Here is a 12,867-nt window from a genome sequence, read left to right on the forward strand (position 1 = left end):
TATTCCATTCAATTAGCATGATTTCCTAAAGGAGTTACTCTGTTTATGTTGTAGAAGGAAAAATTAGCAATTGCACTGTGAAACAGAAGTCCTGGTCCATTACATAGACAACACAGAAACAATGGACACAGTTAACTTTGCACATACACACTCACTCTTACAGTCATTAACAAGCTGTCAAATAACATGACAGTGTTCCAGTGGATGGAAAGGAAAATGCAATACTGAGAGAAAAACCCCCTCACTGTTCCATGTGAGAGGAGTGTGGAAATTCCACTCTAAAATCCCCACACAGATGAGATTTACGTCTGTCTTGATTGAATTAAAAGTGTATTTTTAGAAGGATGACTCCTGACTCATTTTTGTAATTGTAAAATACTTAAAAATAGACTTTGAGCGCCCTTCAGTGAGCTGAGTCAGCAACTCACCTGACTGCACTAATGGATAGATGAATGAAAAATTGCTTTGCCATTGTGATGTCTGTCATTCCTTTGAACTGATGAATGATGACACAAGTTTGGGAACAATCCAAGTTAGCTAGCGCCTTGGTTAAATCAAATACATCAACTAGTCATTATTTGACTGACTACACTCTTGAACTCAAGATTGAAAAAGAAAAAAAATGTGTCATATCCAGCTGAAGTGAGACCTAACAGACTTACCAAATTATTTCTTTACTATAGTTTTAATTAAAAGAGTCGTAGAAGAATGGAACCAGAAGATACCAAGGATCGACTGTCCAAGTCCAATTGTGGTTGAGCACAGCAATCCCCTGTTTTAATATTAATTCAACAAGTAGTCATATCATGCTAAAACGAGAAAGTTTTGGCAGAAGTTATGAGGTTTGACGTTATAGTAAGATTTGTCAAATTAAAATCAACATATATTCATGTTTAAATGAGAGAGGTCGTAACTGAAAAATGACAGCATTTCGTTATTATTTCCCTGCATTAGGATTTAGCATTTCTAATTAAGCAGTTCTAGCCACGGGGTGGTGGGTTTGGGAGGTTTAACATGAACAGATTCGTTTAAATTACTTCCCTTGTGAATTCCTTCAGATTAATTTCATTATGCTTATTATATTATACCCAATATTTATTTAGGTTTGGGAGGTTTGAAACACCCAACAGAAGCAGCGCAGGAAGGTTTGATTCATATTGTCTGCAGCTGCTGCATGTTGTCGTTGCTCCGCCCTCGACTGGTCTCTCCTGGTCCCCGTCGGATTGCTGCGCAGCGCTTAAAGGCAGATGAAGTGTCGGTCGGAGCAGGAGGGAGGCTGCAGCGCAGCGCAGATCGGTCCGTGTTCACACGCTGCAACCGCTGGATTTAAAACACCGCCGCTTCCAATCAGGTTGGAGCCGAGGGGAGGCAGAAAGGCAGTTTAAAGCTTCAACGTTGAGCTTGAGGAGGATTTTACAGACATATATTTGGGGAGGTGGGTTGACTGCTGTGTTCCCCTCCTGCCCCGGACGGCAGCCGTAAGTGATCCCGCTGTCCCGCTTCCAGCTGCCGTGTGAGCCATGGCGCTCCAAGCCAGAGTGATCTACGACTTCAACTCTGAAAACCCGGGGGAGCTGTCGGTGAAGGAGAGCGAAATCCTAACTTTGATCAGCGAGCAGGACATTGATGGCTGGCTGGAGGGCACCAACAGCAAAGGGGACAGAGGACTGGTACCCGCCTCGTACGTGGAGATCCTGAGGAGCGAGGCTGCGCTGAACAGCTACAACATCAACGCGGAGCCTCGGTACTCTAATATCCCAGCTGGAGGCTTTGACAAACTCCAGAACTTCTCTAAGCCTCCTCCAGTAGGGTTAACCGCATACACGGCGCCGATACAAGAGCATCACAACAACAAACACCACATCCAAGGCAGCGATGATGACTGGGATGATGACTGGGATGACAACTCCACTGTAGCAGATGAGCCAGGGAATGTGGGAGGAAGGTACCAGGACTCCGAGGGCTCCACATACAGAATGACAACAAACATTGGTCCAAGAGGGAATGCAGCGCAGGTGAAGAGCTCAGCCACAGTGGGCAGGAACCTGAACAGGTTCTCTACCTTTGTGAAGTCAGGAGGAGAGGCGTTTGTGCTCGGAGAGGCGTCAGGCTTTGTGAAGGATGGGGACAAGCTGTGTGTGGTGCTGGGTCAGTACGGTCCGGAGTGGCAGGAGAATCCTTACCCCTTCTCCTGCACCATTGACGATCCCACCAAGCAGACCAAGTTCAAAGGGATGAAGAGCTACATCTCCTACAAGCTGACTCCCACGCACACCCAGAACCCTGTGAGCAGGCGGTACAAGCACTTCGACTGGCTCTACGCTCGCCTGGCGGAGAAGTTCCCAGTCATCTCCGTGCCACACCTCCCAGAGAAGCAGGCCACAGGCCGCTTCGAGGAGGACTTCATCTCGAAGAGGAGGAAGGGTCTCATATGGTGGATGAACCACATGACCAGCCACCCTGTCCTGTCCAAGTGTGACGTCTTCCAGCACTTTCTGACCTGCTCAGACGAGAAGGCCTGGAAGCAGGGGAAGAGGAAGGCTGAGAAGGACGAGCTAGTGGGAGCCAACTTCTTCCTCACCATCAGCACTCCACCGGCTCCCCTCGACTTCCAGGAGGTGGAGAGCAAAATTGACGGGTTCAAGACCTTCACCAAGAGGATGGACGACAGCACCATGCAGCTCAACGCCACCGTTAATGAGTTTGCTCGCAAGCAGATGGGTGGATTTAAGAAGGAGTACCAGAAGGTGGGGATGTCATTTAAGGCTCTGAGCCAGGCCTTTGAAATGGACCAGCAGACTTATTCGTCAGGACTCAACCACGCCATCTCCTTCACTGGAGATGCCTACGAAGCGATTGGAGAGTATTTTTATGAACAGCCCAGCAAAGATCTGGACCCAGTTATGGATTTGTTAGCTCTTTACCAAGGTCACCTGGCAAACTTTCCAGACGTCATCCATGTCCAAAAAGGTAAACCAACTACACTGAGGCATTTTACAAACTTCTCACTCAGTGAATCCTTTAAAATGAAATGATGATTTAAGGAGCTTCCCCCAAAATGGTAGCTGTCTGTTCTTGTATCAGTGTTTATGTGATAAACTTACAACTGCAAAATTACATATGAACACATCACCCTATGTTGAAAGGGCAGTTAAGCAGGTTTAACTTGTAGAAAGTAGGAGTGGTTTTGTTTAATGTGCTTCGGGGTTTTGTATTTGAAAGTCTGAAAAGACATTACATTAAAAGAGTCACTAATGCCATCCTGGAGTTTCAAAACCCTTGTTCAACTGCTGACTTTATTCATTTCTAATGAAATTGATAAAACAGAACAGATATATCTTTCTGAATTTAAAAAGCCCTTCTAAAGGGCTGAAATTATTCATTTTGATAACAAAATATATTTTCAGTCCTTTTCTTTGCATTGTTTAAAACTTATCATATGTAGTCTTAATCTGACACTAAAGCTGCAGTGGTCAGTTTCCCACTTTGGTTTACAAATGAGTCATCACCTGCCTAATTATTTGTAAAGCTTTTTTCCTATACCAAATGCAGTTCTTGTCATATTAGCATCAACAGCACAGCTCAGAGAAATAGACATTTGTTCTTGGCAGCAGATTTACTACTCGTACTTAACTAAAATTGTGAGGAGAATCAAAACTCAAGTCAGAAACCTTGCTTTATATCGGCACTAGCCCTCAAGGCGTTTTAAATAAGATTTAACGTCTTTTCATGTTAATGTGGCACTATACAAATGAACGTTTATTTGCTTAGACTGATAAAATAATAAATGCCACAGAAATGTCCATGGAGGGCCAGATTTGGCCCACAGCCTTGAGTTTGACACAAATGCTCTCTAAACAACTGACTTCTAAACAACTGATATGGCTTGTTATGACAAGTTGATAGCCATAGAAGAGCAAAAGTGTTCTTTTTGCTAACCCAAAAAGAACACTTTGAAGTCTTGACTTTTTAATTCCATGTGGCCTGTCCTTATTTAGCAAAGTCCAGTGTGGGCTAGCCTACATTATCAACCCCAACAACTTTCCAACCACAGTCAGACAACAAGAAGCACATTTAACAGAACATATTTTCACCTTTTCAAACACATTGATAGGAAATTAATGTTGTCATTGCTCTATATTTTTCAACAACAAAAAAATCTCAGGGTTATTTTTGACCAGTTATGCATCCCAATTTCAAGAATAACATGGTCAACCTTATGTGGTCAGATCTATTGCTGACGTAAAATAAAAATATTACATGTTACTCTAGGTAACATAGTTACGTTTGTACTTTACCTTTATTGTATCATTACACCACTGTCTTATTCCATTTATAAATGATTTACAAATGAGTAATCTTTTCACTTTAAGCGTCTCTTGTGGTCAGATTTGGATAAATAAATAACTTCTAGTCTGAAATGCCATTCACACAAGTCGGCAATAGAACTTAGTTCAGTTCCCAGAATAAACAGAAGTTGTTTGCACTTGAAGACTTGTTAACATGCATCTGCTGCTGCTCCTGTTTGACTCACCTGCTGCATGAACAGGGTAGTTATTTACCTGTGCTTAATGTTCTGTGACTGGCGGTGGCATATTGACATAGAGAAAATGTCATTTTACATGTTGCAGGTATATTTGCAGGTTTATCCTTCACAAGTGATTGTTTTCTGCACTTAAACTTTAGACTGACTTAGGGCGCTGTCCATCTAAGTGTCACCAACTGTTTCATTTTTTTTAACACAACGTGTCAAAGTGTCAGCCATGATTTGAGGTGAAGTTTAGAAGGACAATAGTTGGCACAGCAGAAGTATTAATAATCCATCTAACACCTGCTTCCTTCTTAGAAAAGAGAAAATACCAACACTGCTACGGACATTATTTTTATTGAAGCTTTTTAAAAATGCAGAAGCGCGTAAAGCAGACACGCACATATACGTGGTGTTCTATTTTTTTTGAGACTCATGTCACTTCTTTTAAAGTCAGAAGTTTTTCTGGGAAAATCAGGCAAGATTTCCAAGAAGACGACTGTGGACCCTGAACAGTTTGGTTCATCCTCGGGTACAATTTTGGGTTTTTTTTGTTGTTGTTTTTTTTTAGATGCTATACAACTGAAGGTTCCAGTTCATCTGTTCGAACTATTAAATTAAGTATAAACAGCATGGACATGTCCAGCCATCATAACATCCTGGATGGAGAAAGGCTCAGTGTTCTAGAGATTTGCTTTGCCTCAAATTGTCCATGTCAAGCCCAGAAGAAAGGCAAAATAAATTATGTAGTTGCTGACTAAAACTGCTAAACGTGTTACGAGCCAAACACGTTTAGCAGTTTCTTGCTGTCTTGGCCTGAAATTCCACTCAGTGGAGAAGAAGCCATTACATAAGGGGAAATATTAAAAGAAAAGATTATGGCCTAATGATGAAGAAACATCTCAAGGCATGAGGGAGGAAGCTAAAGCTTAGGCATTAATGGTTCTTTTAGAAGGACAGTGAGCCTAATCGTACCTATACATTAATTACAAAGGGAGTTAAGGACAGTAAAGTCGGTGTTTTGGAGCATCACAAAGCTCTGAACTCAGTCCCATTTAAAAAAAAAAATAAAATATGTGGGCAGAGTTCAGAAGGTGTGTAAGAGGGAGACATCCCAAAACCTGACTCAGTTAAACCAGTTCTGTCAGGAGAAAATGGCCCACAATTTCAGAGATTCATTGTGAGGACACCCAAAACGTTTGACCCAAGTGTTTGATAATCCAGTAACTGCTGTTTTTTATTTTTGAAGCAAAAAAATTGAGACGTAAACACGTGTATTCTTAATATGTACTGATTGCTCATGGGGACTGTCCTATTAAAATCTTTCGAGGCATATCTCTAAAAATAAGTCCTTATTTACAGAAAGCGTGCAACGTAGTAGGAAGTAGCAGCCTAACATTTACCACAATTTCCAATCCATTCACCTGGAATGGAAATGAGCTCAAAGAATTTATCTTTCACTGGTAGCAAAGAGGAACTTAATGATTCCCCAAAGTATTCTGAGTCCTTTCTGCCCTTTTACCTCCTTTACAGCCATTTCATGGTACCAGCTGTTTATCTCCAGAATAATGATGAGAGATCGTCTCATACTTAATTACCATTTAAAGTTAATTAAAAAGTTTTGAGGAGAAAGTTTGTAAGATAGATTAAAGATTAATTATATCCTTTTACATTAATCTGCCTATCTTTGTGATAGATTTTCGTATAAAAGATTCATGGGAGTGTTATTCAATGCTTAGGATTTAAACTGCTTAAAATATTCAGAATTTAAGCGTGAGTTGTAATCTGTTGCCAAGCAAAACATTTTTACCTTCTACTATTACTACTACTAAATCAAGAACAAAATTCTCTGAATAATATTTGACCTTTGCAGCTTTCTTTAATAGAATGTAAGTGTGAGAACAAATCACACTCGTTTTTAATTACTCAATTACTAAATTACTCTAAAAATAATTTGATGTCCCATCTTTGTGGATGTTTAGTTTTCTGTGAGGAAGGAATGTTTTACCTTTCTAATTATTTAAATGGAAAAAAAGTACACAACCTTGCACTAAGAATCTATTTATTACCATACTTAAAGGGTTTCTTTAAGTTAAGAAGGATAGCCTATATTCCACCATGTCGACATGTTCCACAGTCCGCAGGCGGAGTGCTGTTATTTTTTTGAAATGTAGTTGATGTCATCATCTCTTCATACTTCCACATAAAAATCAAACAGAAAAACTTACAACTTCAAATCAAACCAGTCCTTTTCTCAGGAGGTTAAACTGGCTGGATTGCTTTATGAGCAACAATATAGTTTGGTAGTAACATGTCTTTTTTTTTTTTTTTTGCTACAATGGGATATAGACTTTTTTTTTTTAAATTTATTTCTATTTATTTTAGTTCCAATGCCAATATTTCGGATTAGACTGGTGGCAATGTAATGTGAAAAGTTATCATAGATAACACCACAGTGACCCAAATCTGGTCCTTGTGGTATGCCACTATAGTTCTTTTTTTATTTGTAATGCAGGATATATCTGTTTAAGTATTGACAGCACACAATGTTGGCATTTTTTGAATGCATTGGTGTCATATCCCTTAGATAAAACTGTGCTGATGTTAATAACCAATGTTCATTTCAATCTTTTGTCGTTTGTGCATGTGATGTGACTGGGGGAGGGAATTAGTCTTGTGGTATTTGTACGGACATATGACCGTGGTAGTAATGTTTGCAGAATTTGACAAAGTTGCTAAGTTGGCTACTGTGGGGTCACTATTGTTAGCTGAGCACATGCAGACATGACCGAATGGGTGGGTCTGTCAGCCACTTGCCTCTCACAGCCTAGCAAGAGAGGACAGTGGCTGATTTTCAAATCTTTGAGGACATAGACCGATACGCAAGATTAGTGGATAACAGCGGTTTCACATATAAGTATCAATCAATTGTCTATCACTCAAAATTAAGGGAATTGTGGCTGATCGATCGGTGCATCCCTAGTGAGAATGTATAGAATATTAAGCTACAGTTGTAGCAGTAGAGGGTCTTGGTATACGTCCAATTTAACCAAGAGAGTTTGTGTGAGAAGAATGTTCTGCTTCACTGGCATGACGTTTTAGAAGATGCTTGGAAAAGTAATTTGATGTTATCTGTATAGACAACTGAATAACAAGCAGCTTAAACGTAACGACTCCTCGTTACTCCTGGTAAAACTTGACTGACGGTTTTCTAAACATCAGTACCTCCCAATATGTGCGACTGTTGAAGTAATTCCATTGTGACAGGGTGAAATGTGAAATCTTTGTGATGCAAAACATGGGACTACATAGGCTTGCACTCTGTCCTCTTAACTCAATCAATCCATGCAAAACTTGCTCCAGTCTGAGTTTGTTTCCTCCTCTTACTTCCTACTGCTGCTCAGTAAATACCTTATGTTTTGCATTATGCTGATGACAGAGCCTGTGGATACCTCCGTCGGATGGGTCCCTGCAAAAAATTGGACCATTTACTCCACAATAGATTGTGCAGAGGAAGCAGGACAGACTGTGTTTTGGCTGCAGTAATACACAAACTTCCCAGTCAACTCAAGCCAAGTTTGCCACGTAGACTACAAACACAGAATCACAAATGTAACCAAAACAGCAGTACATCCTATTTGCACTGGCTATTGTGCTAAAGCAAATTTATTTTTACGATTGAGAAATTTTGGGAGCTGTTCTTTAGGCACAGTCCCATCATACACTGAAGGAAAAGACGGTATGCAGACGAAGAGAGGTGAGCCACACGGAGGAAATTGCCTGTAAAAACACTTTGATCTCTTGTTTTTCACACCGAGTGGGGCGGTCTAGTCGTATTACTATGAGTTCAGTTCATTTATCTTTGTTTTTCCCATTCATGAATTCTCTCTTGTTTGGCTCATTATGCAACTGGAATTAATTCCTTTCTATTTATAGGGAATGTGGAAGAGGCAAAAGACAGACATGCTCTTCTAGGATGTTATAAACAAACATGTTTCCACAATGAAGGTCACATATGGGATTACTTTGGGCCATGCAAACTCACTGAAGTCAGTTCATGTTTACTACTTGCCTCAATATCTGGGATTCTTATAAAGTACTTTGCAAAAAACGAGTGCGTTTCTGTTTTAACTCTGAATGCCATAGACTGCGGTTTGTTTGTAGCTTGGTCCCCATCTGTAGGCCAGTTACATGCAAAGCAAACGTCCACTCAAGTATTGTTCAGCTGTTCTGTGCAGTGAGGTTTTATTGCTACACTCATCTGTGCACAAGTCGAGAAACATGGCCACATCCTTTGTCATAAAACCAAAGTATACATTTCCTCCACATAAGTGGTTGAACAGAAACTGTTGTTGGGGATCGAATGATTCAGCGACAATGACTAACGGAAACAATCGCTGAAACTTGGATCTAATTGAAATATTCGACAGGATTTCAAGGCAATTTTCTGTCTTCAAATTCATGTTTCCAGAAATGTTTTAGTGTGGCCATTTTTAGCTTTGTGGACCCGTAAACATCAGACAGGATGTTTTATGTCCTGGTCACAAGTGAAATGCGAGCTTTCCTGCAAGAGAACCTTAGCTGTCATAGTATTGATCTCCACCTTCACAAAGATCCCATTAGTCATTACCCTGCAGCTTTAAGGGGACAACGCCAACTCATGCTATTGACTGGCTTTGGAAAACCTTTCAGTTCTCCATTTTTGTCTAAAAATTAATTTTGAGGCTCTGACAGCACTGGGGTGTGACATTTCCGTTTTATTTTAAGCTGTGGAAAAAGTGGAAGGAAGATTGATTGAGTTTGGAAATGGCAGAGTCAAAAGACACTATAGAACTGCTGCTAAGATGAAAAGTACTTCTGTGTAGCTAGTATTTTAATTTAAAGTTTCAATTGGAACATTAGAACATATGGCTGCATTTGCATGTGTCTTAATTAGGGCAAAAAACCCCAAGAAAAAGTCTTTCCTACATTTTATTCACTCAGAGATCTCCAATACCCTGAGCAAATGATTTCATGTCTTATCAGGCATATTAGAACAGGAAGTGATAAAAAAAAAACAAGGAAAGTGAAAGAAAGCGGCGATATACCAGAAAGCTGGTACATCCTGCTGAGTCAGCCTCACATTGCCGTGTAAACACCTGAGGCACCATAACGGCTTATTTGAATGTCCTCTGCAGCTCCACCAGAGGCGGTGGAGCGATGAGACGGGGATCGTCGCTGGCTCGTCCGCTTTGGCTCAGGTCGTTGCATAAGTGGGGATTACGTAAGGGCTGAAATGGCTCCCTGCGCAAGGGAACTCTGTGCCACCTTCACGTTCCACAGACAGAACTTTTTTAACAAAACAGTCATCAGGACAAACTCCTGTCTGGAGCGCTGCACATCTGCACGCTGCATGCAGTTCTACAGCATTTGTGTGTTAAACGTCTGCAAATGTATGTGCTTAAAAATAGCAGCTTGCAACTCTAACACAGTTGGCAGCTGTAAAAGAGGAACTTGGAGAAGGAACAGAAGTGAGTTTTTTTTTTTTTTTTACAGTTGAACATTAAAGGCAGCTCAGCTGGTCAAAGATAAGAGTTTTGAATTTGTTTTCATTACAAGTATTTTTATAGTTCTTGTCTTGGTATCAAAATTGTCAAAAATATGTAGAAATTATTAGGTGGTTTTTGCACCTTTTTAAAAACATAAAGTAAGTTATACATTTTGAGGTATACTTGGTGTCGCAACACTGAAAAGAGCAAAAAAAATCTTTATATTTTTAAATGGAAGTATTTTCGCTATAGATTGAAAGTGAGTTCTGCAATTAAAGGTTCATTTAAGGGTTATTTTAGACATATTTGCCAGTGTTGCTAATAAAAGTTGCATAATTAAACAGACAAAATCTAGTCCAACTTGTGCCTGAATTACATTTGATTGACAGAATCAGCTGTGTTTTGAGGTGCAGCTGAAAACGCTTCACCCATCTGTCAAACAGAATGCTCAGCCTTAGGGTAAAGCTGTTCATTCCAAGTTTTTAAACCAGGTTTCAGCTGTATGTGAAGATTAAAAGAATACAATCACCAGGGTTGCAATGAGCTGAGCCATTTATAGAGGGCCTCAGTTTGTTAGGACTGGGATGAGAAAATGTAAATTACAAATTCTAGCTTAAACTTGTGACAAAAATCAAAGAGAGTAGATTGAATATTATTTTAACCAGTCTTCACATTGAGGTTTCTTTGATGTTCCTTATTTAAGCTGCCGGATGGATGACAGCAAAACAAAAACAAGAGAAATGAAGCTTTTTGTTTCGGGATTCCACATCTAAGATACAGCAAATGCAGGATGGCTTTAAGTATTTTTCTGTTGCTCGAGGTTCACAGATACTCAAACGCAAAGTATTTTTTGGCAGGTTGTGCGGCAGCTGTGTGCAGCATGATGTGGCTCAGCATATTACAAAGTGCTAACACCATCCTGAGCCTCAGTTATTTTTCTTCCCATAAAGTTTCTTTTTTATCAGTTTGGTTCTGCACATGCACCCCTCTGTTGTTGTGCTCATGTCCTTAGCTTGTCGTTCATGCTACCTTTTGTCAGAATCTTGTGCACTGGAAAGAAAAAAACAGACAACACAGGAACTTGCATGCGAACTCTAAGGGGGGGGAAAAAGTGATGTATGTGTGTTAGGTATTCTCTGGCGTCATGTTTCAGGAATCTTCTGTGTCTCAGCTCAGGCCTGGTGACTCAAAAAAAAAAAAAAAAAATCCCATGACGATGTGAGATATTTCGCTTCATGCCTCACAGGCGCCAATCTCCTCTGAAAACCTGTTCAACTGTCATCATTAACTATTCTTAATTTATTTTGACTGTCATTTTTTATTTATTTAAAAATTGCTTCACATCAGCTTCAACCCCTGAGCGAGCTCACGTTTCTTCTCTTGCCCTTTAAACAAACAATTCACTATGTATATTGGCATCGACATTTAAAAACACAATCACACCTCCTCTGTTTAACCTGCACAGTTTTAGGAGTGTCAGGAAAGTTCTAATAAGGAAGAAAGTTCATAAGTCATACATTTATGCCTTATTTGGTAGTGTCATATTCCTGTCTAGTAGGTTTTCATCTGTGATGCTTGTTTCACACGAACATGTTTTTTTTTTTAAATAGCAGAAAGGAACTTTTTAGTGTTTCCACGTTCTTATCTAAAGGCTTGTTGTGCAGGAAGTTTGAGGCGGTGTGTGAAAATGCAGTTTTTTAAACCTTTGTCTCGGTTCACTTAGACCACAGGAGCCCACCACAGTGACGAGAGGAGCGTTCAGTATGTGCGAACACTCGGAGCAAACGTTGCTCAGTCTCTTGACATGAGTGTCATGCTCACAATTTTCACTTCCTTTTCTAAATTTATCAATCCTTTTATGGTTGATTTCGGGGCATTTTTTTACTCCCTGCAGAGCTGTTCTAGGGTAAAAAACCTTTTAAGTATAATAATGTAGTCCAAGAGACTTTAAATTGAATGGATTGGAAAACGGTGAGAACTAAAGCTGAGAACTAACCCCTTCCAAGACATGCAGTCGACACTCTTCAGTGAGAAAGTCAATACTGTGGGAAGCGGCAACAAAATGATGCCAGAGGAAGCACAGAGATATGACACTATATTATCATTTCTACGATGGCATGCTGACTTTTTATCCAGGCTGCTACAACAGGAGACGTTCTTTTGCTCCTTTGCAGTTGTTGTTGTTTTTATACTTTATTTTTTCTGGTAGGAAAACAAGCCACACAGTATTAATGATAGCTTCTCTAATTTCTCTTCAAGAGAATCAAACAGACATATCAGATGTTCCTAATGGGATAAAGATAGTTTGTTTCTATAGGAGTTAAAGGTGGTGGATGTGGTAAATTCATTATATCAGAAATCATCCATTTATTTAATTTAGAGGAATGTGTTTTTTTTATGTGCTGTTCGTCAACCAATGCCTTGGGTTGAAGTGTAGCAGGACGTTCAACCCGAGGACGTTGGTGGAAGGTGTTAAATTACTGTATCTTTCTGTTGATCGGTGGTTTTGAGACTTAATAATGAGCCAGAAAGCACAACGGCGAAGCAAAGGCAAAACACGAAGTACAGCTGCAGAACTAAATTAACCACAGTAATAATTTAAATTCTTTTATATTGCATTGACAATAACAGTTAATTGGATTTTGATCTTGAAGTAAAATTTTAGTTTCATTTTTAGAATGACTAAAATGTAGTTCTGTAAAACATTTGGTGACTCCATGCATTTTTTTTTTTTTTTTTTTTTTTTTTTTTCTTTTTTTAAAATTTCCCCAAATTTTAAATTTTTTTTTTTTGGTTTTATATAAAAAAAGG

The 12,867-nt window shown here is 39.6% G+C and overlaps 1 protein-coding gene across 1 annotated transcript in view; it reads left to right on the plus strand.

Annotated features, from left to right (window-relative positions):
- Positions 1 to 1,213: 1,213 nt before the first annotated feature.
- snx18a (sorting nexin 18a) overlaps positions 1,214 to 12,867 on the plus strand; it is a 16,482-nt gene continuing 4,828 nt past the window's right edge. Inside the window, exon 1 of the mRNA XM_015018125.1 lies at positions 1,214 to 2,970. Coding sequence (XP_014873611.1) covers positions 1,521 to 2,970 — 1,450 coding nt within the window. The 5' untranslated portion in view covers positions 1,214 to 1,520. The remainder of the gene's footprint in view (positions 2,971 to 12,867) is intronic.

The sequence above is a fragment of the Poecilia latipinna genome, unplaced genomic scaffold, assembly GCF_001443285.1.
Source record: "Poecilia latipinna isolate Pla-1442-1.1 unplaced genomic scaffold, P_latipinna-1.0 Scaffold2235, whole genome shotgun sequence".
Classification (NCBI taxonomy): Eukaryota; Metazoa; Chordata; class Actinopteri; order Cyprinodontiformes; family Poeciliidae; genus Poecilia; species Poecilia latipinna.